Below are 15,725 nucleotides of genomic sequence, written 5' to 3' on the forward strand. Positions count from 1 at the left end.
AATATTACTTAAATTTCTTAATATTACGCAAAAAAGTCATTTTGCCATCACCTTATGTAAATATCTCATAATACTACAATTTTAATGCTTTAATATTAAAATTACTTCCCCGTACGATTACATTGACTTTGTAAAAAAAGACACGACCGGTTTAAATGCAGCATTATAATTCGTTGCGTCTTACAGGTATAGGTAGTCCAAAAAAATATGGATTTTTATATATTGACCAGGATATTTCCGTGGTTGAGCACAAAAAGAATAAATATTGGTAAAGACTGCAAAGTTCTACTGATGTGTTCCTATATATGCTATATAAGGTTCAGTGAGGATGTTTGTTTTAAAGCTGAACTTTGCAAGTGTATTTGTGTCAGTGGCGGTGCATTGGCGTTAAACTAAATGCTTGCAGGAGTCAAAAACCCACTTTCCCACAATGTGGTAGAGTTCAGTCCCAGTCTCCGTGGTACGAGCGTAGCACGACGCAGTAATTAAAGGACAACCATGGTGAACGTCAAGCATTTCATTTTCTTAATGGTGACAGTTGCGTGGTGTCAAAGCATGACTTTTGCAAAGACGTTGCACTCTTTCTTCATTTGTTGTCAGACTGAAGTGACTATTCTTTTCTGTTTGTCGTTACCACTGTATAGCTGCGGTGGATACCAAATTGGAGGGTGCCAAGTTATTTTGGTCCACTTCATGAGTATATTGACCATGGAGACGGTAAATATTGTGCGCTAAATGTAACAGAACTGTCCCACTCGATTTGGTTAAAAAGAGTGAGCACTTTCCATACTGTTTTTATGAGCGGTCTTGCAACACGCTAACATGATCAAACCGTGTTTGTTTCAAAACGTGATGTTGTAACACAGTTTCATTGTGTTTGTGAGCAGTTCGTTCATTAATAGGCATTAGTTTCTTTGGTTTCTGACCATGTGTTTAACTATGCGTTTAACCAATGTTTATTGCTGCATTAATTCATCACAGCAAGTCAAACACACCTGTGGATTTTTTTGAAGAAATGTTTTTAAAATGATTTACTACGTCTTTTAACTTTATCTACGGCTTACAATACTGTTCTCTCTGTTTTGATAATGAGCCCCCGACATTAAAGATGAAGGGTGGCAGTTTAAGCGTTCACGCCTCCTGTCTGCGATTTTAAATGGCCAATGTAATAAACTCTAAATTGCCATGTGAGCCTGGTTTGGTCAATAGCTTGTGCCAGGTAAATGGAAAGAAACTAACTTAAATGTGTTTGTTTTTCTGCCTTCTAAAGAGAAACTTGCTTTGATGCTATGATTTAAGCGCAATGTTTTTCTGTGTTTTGGGCGATGCTTGTGTTGTGCATTAATGAAAACAACTTAAAACTGTGGTGAGGACTCGTTACCAGTGTGACTCTCAGTAATGACTGTGTGTGTTTCATAACTGTAACCACAAGCTGATTTGGAAAAACTATAAAATCCAAGTCCCATTTACAAAGGATAACTAGATCCAGATGACTCCCTGACAAGCAGCGGAACATGTGATTGAAAAAGTTTATGTCATTTCAACTGTTTAGATGTGGTAATCCAGTGAAAATAAGCACAACTGATGGTAACTTATGTAGCAATTTGCTGGAAAAGACAGTCCGATGGAAAACCCCATTTATCCTTTTTTACACCAAAGCTGTTTTTAATCCCCATTGTCTGGGAAAAGGCAACACCAATCGGTGCTGTGCGTGTGTATTAACAGGACCGGGACCAGGTGACCCAGTCTGACCTCACCCAGCCTGCGCTCATAAACGCAGCATTGAGGCCCAGAGACACAGCCCTACTTTTGTTGCCCTACCCAAGGTGTATTCCCCCCGGAGGCACGGCGCGGGGCGGGGGTGGAGGGTGTTACTCATTAGAGAGAAAGAACCCATTCCATGGCTTAGGTGCACATTATTTCATAGTTTATTAGCAGAAATAAAACTGCTAACCACGTTTTTTTTTATGTTTGCTTTATGTAACGACTGTCTGCTTTCTTGTTGCCCCGTGCTGTTTCACCACAGTCCGTTCTTTCTCTTATTAATTTCTTTTCCAATGCGCCTCTAATTAATAGCACTCAACTCCTACACATGGCCAGCCAGATGCTTGGAACTCTGTCTCGTGTTCCTCATGCGCTCTCTTACCATCTTTTTTTAACTTTAAACTTTTTTTCCCCCCTCTCCATGGCAATGCTTTTTACACATCTGGCTTTCATACTTGGCTTTTAGTGTTTTTGGGGTCGCTTTTGTAAAAGAATTGACGCAAACCTGAGTGACCTTAAGGCTACATCTGTGGAGGGATTCTCTGTCCTATATTTACTCCTTCATTCTTCAAGGTCAATTGAAGCTTTCAATGATGCTTCAGCTTGTGTGAAGCTGGCACATTTTACGCTTGATTATTTGCCCCTGAACATGATTAACGCGCTCCGGTTGAGCTTCACTGTGATGCCTGGAAAAGCAAGGATTTGACACCTTGATCAATATTTATGTAGTTTCTTGTGTTGAAAATCACTTGCATTGAAAGTCATTTTTGGCTTCCTTCTATTTTATCATATTATCAAACCGGTATGTAAGGGAAAAAAAAACGCACAGGTGGTGCTGAACAAAGAAACGGAGTTATATGAAAGTTTGTAGTTGGACTTTACAGAGGAAAATGTCCTTGACCTCAAAGAGTTAAATGTGTGGAACATCTGTGTACGTTCACTTTTGTAGGCTACGTGTCTCTGCTTGCATGTGTGTTCCATTTTTACGCAGGCATGTGTTATGTTAATTTTTGCTTAATGTGACATTTGCCACTGTGTATTTTTTTAAAAAAGTAGCCTACTTTGTTCAAATGGAGTTGGACATTCTTTGATCATCAAAACAGTGAAGTTCTTTGTGGAAATAGTTGCAGGGACTCTCCTCAACTGGTCCTCGCGGTGAAGAAAAACCGCAGCGGAGCCGAGCAGTTACAGAAATATGTCAATATGGGAAATATGACTTTAAAACAACATTGAGTGCGTTGACTTTGTGTGTGAGAGAGTGAGGAAAGAAATGGCAAAAGCTTTTATTTTGTCATGACAACTGAAGATTTATCATTCTAATGTCACCCAATGCTCTGTATTATTAATGCTCATAAAATAAGATTATTCCAAGAGTTATTTTAGGTATATGGTTTTTAAAAAAAAGTTAACATAGTTAAATAATCCTCAGAGTGGGTAATGTATATGTTCACATTAAACTGTTTGAACAACCACTATGTCGTAAAAACTGAGGTTTTATGCAGCACAAATCAACGCAAACTTGTTTTTCTGACTAGTTTAATGGAAAGTAAAAAAAATAAAAATTATTGAACATATACGATGTTTCACTTCAGCCCTGTAAGTAAGAGTAAATGATCTTAAAATGCCCTAAAACAGGAATACAAATTTTGCAACTTAATCCAGATCTGGACCAAAACATCTTGAGTTTTTCCCCATCTTTTCTCAAGCTTGTTCTACTTGTCAGGTGTTATATATTAATGAGATTGAAAAAAATGAATAAACATCTCTTGGTATAACGCAATTTTAAAAAAATGATTAAAAAAGCAGATAAAATAATGTGGTTGCACAAGTGTGCACACTGTTTTATAACTTGGAATGTGAATCTGGTTAGAGTTGACGAATTACCTTTAAACCAATTCAAGAGTAAGTGTTGGATGACACTCCGTCAACGTGATTTCGAATATTTACGGTGTCAGTTACTTGTTATTTTGCTATTTATGATTGGTTTGCTTCCTATCTATTGTAAAATTTATAGTGATCAGAAATATGTGGAACCATTCCTCTACATTTAGAGATGAAACCTCGTCATTAAAATTTTCCAGGCAAAGTGAACAAATGTTCACACTGGATGTATTACTTTATTTTCGTGGAGAAGCAAAAACTTTCCATCGAGGGGGGCTGAATGTTGTTGGATAGCAGTGAAGCTATTAAGCCTCTAAAAATGTGAGTGTGAAACTAAAACGTTCTTACAACGACGCTGCGTGTATTGTATTCCAGCGACAAAAGAGCGATACCTTGTGTGTGTGTGTGTGCGTTTGCTTTTCTGCACATCTGGAAGAGTTTCCTTTTGAAGCCCGTATGAGTTGACTCGCTGCCGTCGGTCGCCCTGGATGTGACAATTGGCCGTGTGTGACTGAATGTGTGTATCTGTGATAACAATGTCAGCTGAGCCCATTTGATTTCTTTCCCCTCCGCCTATTTTTGCCCCTTTCCTGCTTATTCAGTATAGATTTCTCTTTGTTCTTCAGAGGAAAACATTTGTATATTCAGATTTCCCCTCCTCACCCGTGATGTGCATGTGTGAGTTTGATTCGCATGCTGAAGCAGGCCCAAAACAACAAGACATTCTTTGGCTGAGCTGTATTTACCGCAGCTCTACCACAGAGACTTAGGCCCCGCCCTCTCGTGAAATCACTGAAGGGAATGAGAAAGAATCAAGAGAGGGGCAGCCCTCGTATAACTTTTCCAGTGGGTCACTGAGGCACAGCGGGAGACCAAAAAAAAAGAGAGAAAAGGTGGGATGAGATGAGATGGTGGCGACCTTGAGCAAAGTGAAAGCAGACAAGGCTTCCTGTGGGTTATGATGGGCACAACTTGCTTTTGTGTGTGTTGTTGTAAGAGGTTAATTTTACCCATGTTGCTGGCAAGCTGGCAAAGGGAACACAGAGACCCTTTATATAATAGAAGTGCACTGATTGAAATCATATGGCATCGCCTGAAATCATAACGCTACGCGGGGAAACAGAAAGTCCGAGAAATGTTCTTTCTGTTCGCGCTTTTTCTTTATTCGCCTTTGGGTGTTCTCTCTATTAGCGTTTGGGATTTTTTTCTTTCTCATTTTTGTCGACGAGAGGTGAGTTTTGGAGAAGCTTTCATTTTGTTTCTAGTATCTTAACGCATCGTTGTTGTTTTCCGTCCTTTGCAGACTGTCACTGGGAGGCCATCAGCATCATCTGTGCGTTTCCTGGATTCCAACCAGAGAAATGCAAACACTTTAAGGGGCTGAATGGCAGCGGTCCCTTTAAGATTCACCTGCCACTTCTGACCAGCACGTTGAGAAAATCCCGCTTCAAATCAGCAGACTCGGACGGCCGTCTTTCCAGTTTACCATGGCAACTAACAGGGAGCATCAACTGCGTCATATGGCGGGCTTCCCTCGCACCATGTACCCGTTCCCCTTTAACGCCATGAGAAGCCACTCCCCGTTTGACCTTTTGGCCAGCAGCCACCTTTTTGGTCGCTTTGGGGCAGACCTTCCCAAAGAGATGGCGGCATTGTGTAAGTAATCTTTTGAATTTTGTCTTCTCAAACATTGAACTAACTCTTTGACAGCCGTTGGCGGTGACTGATGATAGACTTCATTTTAAAAGTATTATTTTTATACATTTTTTTATAACCTTGGATGCCAGTTTAACAGGTTTGAACAACAATTTGCATTTAAAGTGCCCCAAATGTCATTTTCAAGTTAGTCCACATGTGTCAAAGTGGCAGCCTGGGGGCCAAATCTGGCCCACTGCTTCATTTTGTGTGGCCCGGGAAAGTAAATCATGAGTGCCGACTTTCTGTTTTAGGATCAAATTAAAATGAAGAGTATAGATGTATATTAAATTTCCTGATTTTCCCCCTTTTAAATCAATAATTGTAATTTTTTAATCAATATTTTCTGTTTCTAGCTCAAAAATCATTTTGTAAAATCTAAAAATATATAAAAAAGCTAGAATAAACATTGTTTTAGATCTATAAAAAACGGAATTTTCAGGGATTTTAATCCAGTTCTTTTAATCCATTTATATTAAAAAAACCTAAATATTATATCTGAAATGGTCTGGCCCACATGAAATCGAGTTGACGTTAATGCGGCCCGCGAACCAACCCGACCGAGTTTGACACCCTTGCTTTAGTGGGTCCTTTTGGGATGTCTTCTGCAGACATGTGGTTTTTTATGCAGCTGTACAAATCTCATTTGAATCTACTTTTTGTTCTGATTGGCCATCGGTGGAGAGGGTGTGCCGGTGGGAAACGTGGCCATTGGCAATATGTATCCTGACTTTGACACATCGCGGAGATGTGGCCAGCAATGGTTTTTCAATGACACCAAGGTTTTCACAATTATACAAAAATAAATTGTTCTCTTACTAGACACTGCGGGATTTCATGCACGCTTTTACGCAGTGAGGCATATTTCGGTCAGGAGGCAGGATTTGCCAAGGACTTTCTGGTTTCAAATGCTTAAATATTCAGTTAACATTTATCATTAAAACATTCTCTCACTTGATGCCAACAAACTCACGTGACGCGCCTAGGCTGCAGGTCATTGTTGTCGTACAGGGGTCTGAATGCAAAGCACAGCAGATAGAAGGGGCGGTGGGAGGGCCATTAGGGAGTAGAAGAAAAAAATGATCGAGGACCAGGCAACTGGGCCCACTTTTGCCAGCGCAAAAGCCAAGAAAAGCACCTCTCATCCGGCTAGACCAGGGGTGTCAGACTCGGGTTGGTTCGCGGGCCGCGTTAACGTCAACTCGATTTCATGTGGGCCGGACCATTTTAGATATAATAGTTAGATTTTTTTAAATAAATGGATTAAAAGAACTGGATTAAAAGACCTGAATATTCAGTTTTTATAGATCTAACACAATGTTTATTTGAGCTTTTTTTAAAATATATTTTTAGATCTTACAAAATGATTTTTGAACGAAAAACACAGAAAAATGGATTAAAAAATTACAATTATTGATTTAAAAGGGGGAAAATCAGGAAATGTAATATACATCTATACTCTTCATTTTAATTTGACCCTAAAACTGAAAGTCGGCACTCATGATTTACTTTCTTGGACCACACAAAATGATGCGGCGGGCCAGATTTGGCCCCCGGGCCGCCACTTTAACACATGTGGGCTAGACGGAGTGTGGAGATCATGGGGAAAAAAGGTGATAAAGACAGAAACAGGTCATACAACAGAATAACTGTACTAAACCCCAACAAAGGAACATGTATAAATATAGCTTTATTGATATACTTTATCGTTAATGTGTGCATTTTAGAACCAGCAAGTGGAAACTATCAATGTAATAAAAAAAACGTAACATATAATACACTTGATCCAGGGCAAGCTCCAATTTGTGCTTTTTTATGGATTAGACCGTAATATTGGAAAAAAATAATTTCTTGTCTATTAAAACTCACAAAAGGATACAAAGAGCCTCTCTTTGGGCGTCAGTCATAAACAATGGTAGGGAAAGCGTAAACTTTAATTACAAACCCATATTTACTCAGAATATATTTTATGATAATGTACAACAAAAGTGGCACTGTTTCCATTCAACTTTGGAGCTTGAACTATTGTCTGACTAATAGTCTGAACGGTTGTTTGTCTATATGTGCACTCTGTTTGGCAGGCAACCATTCCAGGTAGTATATCGGCCACATCAGTTCACTCTAATGAAAATAAATGGAATAACTGCTGTACAAAGGAAAATGCTGTAAAATCCATGTAATAGCCATGACTGACTCAAAACTTCAGCAAAGGTCAGATCCTCGTGGTAATTATAAAATGCGTGAAGAATTGGCATTTTTAATCTCAGTCACACAGTCGTGCACATGACACTGAGTGCGGCCTGTCTGTGCTCGGCTGTGTGAACAACATTGGAATTCCTTTCAATATAGCACAGTTTTACAAGTATTTCGAGGATTACATTTTTCTACAGCATTTTGTTAGCTGTTGTAGTTGTTTTTTAAGGGCTCTACAAATAAAGTTACTAGAATTTCACCTTGAAAGCACCATGGAATTTGCTCTATGGGCTAAAGAGGGTGCTATTGTACTTTTAGTCATACCTAAGGCGTCCAAGCTTCCAAAGAGGCTTCAAAATACATTCTTCCCTTCTAAACTTGGTTTTCCGTTAACCCTTTTGGCATTCTTGCTCTATTATTTGAATTTTTTTTAATGAAATATATTTAGATAGTTTAGATTTAGATAGATAGTTCTAGATTTCAACTAAACAATGGATGAATTGCTGTCAATTCTGTGTTTATAGAGCCTTAAAAACACCATTGATACGAGCCACACTTCATATTATTTATTTATTTCATTATTTACCACATGCAATGTCTGCTCTTCTTGTCAATTTTAGAAAAAACTGAGAGTAAACGAAAAGACGCTGCAGGTTTTGAGCTTGTGCTCAGAAAATACTACATCTGTATTGTGTTAATCCACAGAGCTGTAAGCATATCTCCTACAACCATTTTTTTTTCCTTCTTGTGGTTATGGCAGCTCTCAAAAGCAGTGAACGAAAAAAGAATTGCTGAATGCTGCTGGAGTTTGTCAACTTTTGACACTGCTCCTAAATCCTCTTGTAGTTACTGGTCCCAAATCAAGTGTTACAGCTGGTATGATGAGAAGATTACATTAAAAATTAACCAGTATTACTTTCAACTCTTTATGCACAAACAAAGTAGGCCTATTATCAGGACAGTCAATTTAAACTCCAATGAAGGAGGGGCACAATGTTTTCTGATTCACAGTTATGCTTATTTGCTGATTCAGCACACCTTCCACGAAAATCCTTTTTGATTATTAAAATATTATTTTTTCAGACTTGTTAATTTTATATCATTGGCTCAGTATAAACAGCAAACATAAAAAGTCTTGAGTTTTCTGTAATAGGTTTTACTTTGGAAAACTATTTTTTACATGGATATAGTGGATATACTGCCTAAATGGTTGCAAAAAAAATCATTTCAAATATTTATAGGTGTCAGTAGGTGTTTTCAATATCAATTTTCTTCTTTTACTCTCTACCACAACACAGAGAGTTAATGATGTTACGCTAATAATGAATTGAAAAAGAGTTAATTTCAGTTATTTTGTAATTGATGCCTTGCTGAAGGACAACACATTGACCAGGAAGCAAACAATATTCACAATATCCATTTTTCTCCCTTCAACATCCTGCTTTACAAGACAAAATTGACTTCCCTCACAATTTTTATGAAATGTATAAATATAGCCCCATTAACGATATTAACCTGACACCCACCTGAACATCCCCGGCGGACTGCCGCTCTTACATTAACCTGCTACAGTCAATCTCAAGTCGTATCCCGGCCAGCTGCATAATCTTGGAAGCCATAACGCAGCGCTCCCAGTGGAGAGAAGAACAAGGCGGCACAGTGGTGCCAGCGAGTGCACTATCCAAATCAAACATTTTACACCGCATGTTTGTGTGCAAACAAATGTGTGAAATGGTCATCAGGCATGCCTGTCAATCTCTTTCTGTCTTGTGTGCATGTGTGTGTGTGCGTGTCATTGTTCACGCTCCCCGTGCAGCTGTTATCATTTGATCTGTAGTCGTTTAGTGCCTTTAGAGGCATGTAGTATTTCACCAGGATAGTAGTTCGCAGCATGTGATTACATCTGTAGCATGTCGCTCTCCATACGTTTTTTTTTACACATGAAGACAGATGCATTTCAGTCATGTAGTGCAAATAGAGGATGGAAAATACAGCACACAGTATTTGTAATTCTGATTGCCTCATAAAGATACTGTAGTAGTTAAGTCAGCATCCCTGTGATTGCCTGGCTACAGCACCCCCTGCGACCCTTGTGAGGATAAGTGGTACAGAAAATTAACAAATGTATCGCTAGGATAAATCCATCCTTTTTCTGTATTTACATTAGAGTCGGATGTGAGGTGCAAATACTGTCACACAGTGCACCACTGTGTGCAAATTAAAATCAAGTTTAATCTAATCCAAGCACTTATCTTAAAATTGAGCTAAACGTCTTGATTTATCCTGACACACAATTCTCGGTGGGTAGCCTTGCCTCCAAGCTGAAAAATATCAAGCTACTTCTTTGGAATACTAATTGCTAACATGCCAACAAGGTCCCGCTTTGGATGTTTGAAATGATTCTCAGAGGGTTTCCATTCTGATCGCATGGCCATTCCTTTACATCAAATAAAGCTGCAGTGATCTCTCATTTATTTTGCTAATTAATCGGTGCATGGTGCTCCCTAATGAGATGAAACATTGGTACGCTTGAAGTAAGCACACACACACACATCTACTTCAAAAGCTCCTGAGCCTATTCACTCATGCAATGAGATTTGCTAATGGAAGCAGCAATCATTATAAACATACAGTATACTTTGTTTCCATAAATCCTGAACCCCGTTAGATTGCTGTTTATTTTTTTAGTCAAACATAAGTGGAAAAATCATCTTAACATCATATATATATACCATGAATTTATATTCCATTAGAACCAATGTTGAAATGTACTTACTTGCAAACCAATGCTACTCATGACAGTGTCATAGGACTTTCCTAAACGTGGCATGACACCTGTCGCGGACTTGAATGAATTTTTATGACAGATGTCAGTACGTGTCATAACCCTAACCGTAACCTAAACCCCAAGCGCAAAGACTTTGGAAAAAAAATATAAACTTTGCATCAGAAGTTAGATAATTTATTGAATGGCACTTAAAGACGTGTCTTAAGCTTTCCTTTATATTCATGACAGCTTAGGATAGTGTCATAGTAAGCATTTAAATGTATTCAAACAATGCAATGCCAAACTCTCGCAATATAGCCGACTCAAAACTATATTCCCACAATGGCTCATAATTTCATACCAAAACCGCAAAGATATCAAGATAAGGCCTTTATAATATTCATGTTGTATCACAACATTGTAAAAATTGTAAGTCAGAAAAAGCCTACTTGAATATCTGAAATTTATTTGGTGTCAATCCAAACTGTAGATGGTGTGCAAACTAAAAAAAATGAAATTATCTCAGTTCTTTTTCCAATTCCTGTCAGATAAAATGCTATTGACTTGACTATAGGTCACAGTGCTCACATTTACATGCAGTTAATATTCAGGTTCAGGGCAATCATTCGTTTTTCTAGAAATTGGGAATAATCAGTTTGCATGCGCAAACTGCAAGATTGTAAATGAATCATGATCTTCCTCTCTCGCGTCAACATCTTCATGCAAGCAGAATGATTCAAATCACGTTATTTTCACACCCTGCGAACCTTTCGCTCATTCTGGTTTCTTTCTCGCTACCCTAAAAGCGGGTTGGCACTAACCATCATGTCTAGGCACCGTATTTGCTTCAGAAAAGGTAATGAGGTCTTTGAATAGCTGAATCTGAGTATATGTAATATAATCACTTGGCTTGGGATAACTGAACTACTGTCAAAATACCAATTTTAGTCAGGTTATTGGCTGCAATAATTTCTCCATCGCTTTATTTTTCCCAAATCCCCAAAACCTGGCAAAAATAAGGGCGTGTAGATGTTATGCATCAATATGTCATCCAGTACAAACAGGGAAATTCTTTCCTCCTGACTATTGCTGTGGAATGTTGTGCAGAGATGAAAACAACAACATTTTCACATGTCAACATATTGATATAATGAGGAAACATTTGTTTTCTCTTTTTCCTTAAATGGATGCAATATCTTTTTGGTGTTTTCATCACATAAATTCAATCACTCTTTGTAGTGTGTGTGAGTGTGTTTGTGTGAGTCCGTGTTCTGATGCACAACTGTGTGTATCCTTGAACTGAGTGCCTGTGATGACAGACACAAAGAAAAACACACAAGTCCCACTCTCTGCCTCAAGTTACTAATATCTCTTTCTCTTCTCTCCTTCTCACACACACACACACACACACACACACACACACACACACACACGGGCAGATATTTCCATTGCCCCTCTGTAGGCTGCACATTCCAACATTCATGAATGCCGTGCTTCTCACATTTGTGACTTACTTGTGCGTTGTGTGATGGCCGCAGTGAGACTTTGTGCAAATATCTGCGGCCGAGCTAGAAAGCGAGAGAGCGAGCGAGCGAGAGAGAAAGAGAGAGAGGCCATTGTTCAGCTTTGTGTGTTTGTGTCACACATGACGAAGGGATGAATAGCTGAAGAACCAACCCGATTGTGAGAAATTGTAATCTGACTTTTTCTACATGGAAAGCAATATCAATAAGTTGCAACCATTTTAAACAGCCAAACGCGTGCGCTTTGGTTCACGCTTTGAGGTAATACTCACCCCCCCTTTTTTAGTAAAAGTGAAGGAAAATGTAGCTTTTTTTTCTTCTTCCACATTCCCCTGTATTCGTGTGTCTGTTCTGCACAAAGCAGCAACAGGGGGCAGGGTGCCGCCAGGCGGGGAGCGTAATTGTCTCAAGGTGTGGAGAGAGCTCAGCAGGCTGTTATTGTGCCACTCTACTCCCTGCAGTGTGTCATTATAGCCAGTGTTTGTGTGCCCGGCCATGATGTTGAAAGACAGGTAAAACAAAACAAGAAAAACAAGAGTGGGTCAGAGGAGAGCTCATAAGATGTGTGAGATAGAGCGTTGCATCCCTTTTAACTTGGAAATCATAATGTATTCATTCAGTCGGGGGGTACAATAATGAAAGAGACAAACAAAGAGGGGGGAAAAACAATTGCAATACTCTGATTGTACAAAGCCAAAGGCATGACATGTTTGGGAGTGCGTGTGCATGTGTGTATTTGTGTATGTGCAGGGGGGGGAGCCCCAGTGGGGGTTTCTTCTAGAGTTCATCTCTCTTGAAGGAGGGAAGGAAAGGGAGGAGTGGAGGGAAGAGAGTGAAGCTGTCTAGTAGAAAAACTATTCACACCACAGGTCAGCGTGTGTGTGTGTTGCACGCAGCACGCTCACACTTCAGGACCAGCCGTCCAAAGAGCTGCACGCGTACAACTTCATCAGTTTGGACCACAATTTTGCACAGGCACATGAATAACACCAAAACACATAACACCAAAACACATGATGATTTCCGAGAAATGAAGAATGTGACGATTATAAAACTGTTCAAAGAAGAGAAATTGGGCCATAATTCATTAGTGGACAATTATAGATAAGGTCCAAATTAAATGGAATGCTTTTATTGTCATTATACAAATGTAATAAATGTAAAGCGTTTACCATGAAGTGCACAAATAACAATAAATAAAGAGACAAATAAATAAGTAATAAGGAATCATATATCAAGGCCTAAAAAATGCAGAAAAGTTGCAAATGTTTGAAGAATATTGTTAAATTTATTGTTTTTTGTTTATTTTACTGCCGTATAAGTCAAATATGCACATGATCTGGTGAGGCTGTCAGTCTGAGTTGCTGCCATATCTCTATAAGACATACATTTTTAATAGGTTTTGAGGAATACATTTAAATACTAGTGGTGTTTATATTTCAGAGTGACCTTTGTAAACAAGCAGATTAAAAAATGAGTGAATGAATTTATATTTCAACATTTCTTCATTTAATCAATATTTCACAATAAAATGCAACAGGCCACCCTATTTAATTTTTGTTATCCAGGTTGATGTACTAAAATTCTATAAATCTAGCATTCCACAGTATTGTTAAAAATGATTTCATGATCTCAATCCGGGTGATGAAATTCCAACCTTAAAAAGTTGAACAATAAGACATAAAAATCCTAAAAGTGGGTCTTTTTTAACCATTTAGTTTCAAACCAATACTTTGACTGTTATTAATATATAATTCAAACTTGTAAATCAAAAAAGTTAGTTTAAACAAACAATGTGGCAAGAGTAAACTTACAACAAGTTTTTCCTAAAGAGATGCCAACTTGCTTAGTTGTTAGGTAAATTCTGAGTCACTGCAAAAAGGAGGCGTTTCTCAATGTTATGAAAATGTATTTATGTAAGCACTTTGACCTCCGCATAGTTCATCATCTCAATGCAGCGTTCGTTCATCTCTCAACACGCTCCTGTCTTTGTCCCAACAGGTGTGGGGTGATTTCCTTTTTATTTCTACAGAATGACTTGTTTTGTTATCATCGCTAATGGCAACGGAGCAGGGTATCATTTCGGGGACTGCGTTCTTGCTAAAATGGTATCATAACCAGAAAGAAAGTTCAAAAGCATGTCAGAAGGCGGACCGTGCACCGGGCGTGTTCGTATTTATTTTAAATCTGAAATATGAAGGTGGAAAAGTTGAAGGAGGCGATTCGGAGGGAAACTGAGGCTTCTCCTCGTGGCCTATCAGACATCAGGCACGCTATCCGGCCCATCCTGCCCCTCCTCCCCGGACCCCGCCCCCCTGTGCTCATGCGTTGCCTGCGCCTGCGGTGGAGAGCGAGAGGCCCACAAAGCCGGCGAGAGAAGAACTGAGATCAGTTACAGAGCCGAGGTCCGCCGAGTGACCCGAGGGCAGTATAGTAAGGCGGTCCGCGGGGAAACGGCCGGATCGTAGGCCAGACCGCTGTAGGCCCGTTAGCTTTGCCGGAGTGGCACTTTCCAGCTCCGGTCCGAGTCCAGCATGTTTGACTGCATGGAGGCTCTCGGGCTGGTCCCACGGCCCCTCTACAACGTTTCTGCTCAGGGCTCCTGCATGCTGGCCAAGGCCCCGCCGTTCTTCTCCAGCCTGGACCCCTTCGCCTGGGCCGGGACCGGCAGCCTTCAGTGTGAGTACTGGCTCGGCCCATCCTCTAGCTTCTTGTCGGGACCGCTTTTATCCAGGTGCTCTCTTTGCAGGAGGAGGCTGATTCCTCTCAGTGCCATGTGACCATCTGTTTGTTTATGCGTTTGGCGTGGTGCATATTTATACGTGGTCTAGTTTATTTTCTGGCCTAATGACTTCACATGATAGACAGCCGCTTAAAACAATACGGGACCTGACCCGGCAGGCCCTCTAGAACACAATGTCCAAACAGAAAGGGCTCTGACAGATTGAAGGCAAATGGGCCTTGAAATCACATTGTTGTAATTTGGCCCCTGGTGTGAAAAAGTCCCACTGCGCAGCACTCACATGAGTCTTTGCTTTCCTCTTCAACCGTGTTCATTTTCAATGGCGATGATGTGTTTGCGGTCAAGTGCGTGCCAGCTTTGCGGAGGCCCGCGTCGCATCAAGTGTGGCCACTGGAGCAATCCCGCTCGAGATAATAAGAAAAGCAGATCTTTTGTTGTCGTCATGGAGTCCATTGTGGACCTCTTTTATTCCCCTCGGCCCTGTTGCGCGCAAACTCAAACATTGACTCTATCTGTTCAAGTCAAATTGCGGAGTGCCGCTCAGATATCCAGCTCGCGCTCACTCCACCAGCCCGCCCGCCCGCCCGCCCGTGCTCTGCTCAAGTGGTTTGAGCACCCCGAGTCCATACATCTTGGCTAATCATTAGGATGGCGAGCCATCCAACGCCGTCGAGTCCGCGGCGAAGCCTAATGATGACGGATGAGCGGTCTGCTTGACAAACACCACAGCAGGGCCTGTTCCGACTCGCTTCCCCACATGCTTTGACACAAATGTCTATTCAGACACCATGGATCTCCCGCACCATTTCTGGAATTATGCAATTTAGAACTTAACAAAATCCAACTTTGTTCTTTTTCCCTACATTTCTGCAAAGTCAACTGAAATGTCCAGCCGAAAGAGCTTTTTCTCCTGCAATAACCTGATAATCTACTTGTAGGAGAACAAGATAATGAGTTGCACTGACATTACTCGTCACGTCCATCGACTTGTAATGCGAAACTAAATAATACTGCTTAGATACTTACAATTTGGAGGCTCAAATGATGCCAAGTTTCAATTTTAATTGGCGTTATGATACTATGTATTCTTTTACTTCACTGCTTCATAGTTCTTTTAACTAACAACTTAATTGTGCTCTATTCCGGGAAGATAATTCAT

The 15,725-nt window shown here is 40.0% G+C and overlaps 1 protein-coding gene across 3 annotated transcripts in view; it reads left to right on the plus strand.

Annotated features, from left to right (window-relative positions):
* The window catches only part of LOC144075575 (retinoic acid receptor gamma-A-like), a 61,713-nt gene that overhangs the window by 31,731 nt on the left and 14,257 nt on the right, over positions 1-15,725 (plus strand). For 2 of the 3 annotated variants that reach the window (XM_077602769.1, XM_077602768.1), the window contains one exon: positions 4,949-5,301. In XM_077602769.1, the coding sequence (XP_077458895.1) occupies positions 5,133-5,301 (169 nt within the window). In that variant the 5' untranslated portion in view covers positions 4,949-5,132. Of the gene's footprint in view, positions 1-4,948; positions 5,302-14,153; positions 14,503-15,725 lie in introns of those variants that run through there. The other variant, XM_077602770.1, reaches the window with a different exon arrangement.

This window comes from Stigmatopora argus, chromosome 6 (assembly GCF_051989625.1).
Source record: "Stigmatopora argus isolate UIUO_Sarg chromosome 6, RoL_Sarg_1.0, whole genome shotgun sequence".
Lineage (NCBI taxonomy): Eukaryota > Metazoa > Chordata > Actinopteri > Syngnathiformes > Syngnathidae > Stigmatopora > Stigmatopora argus.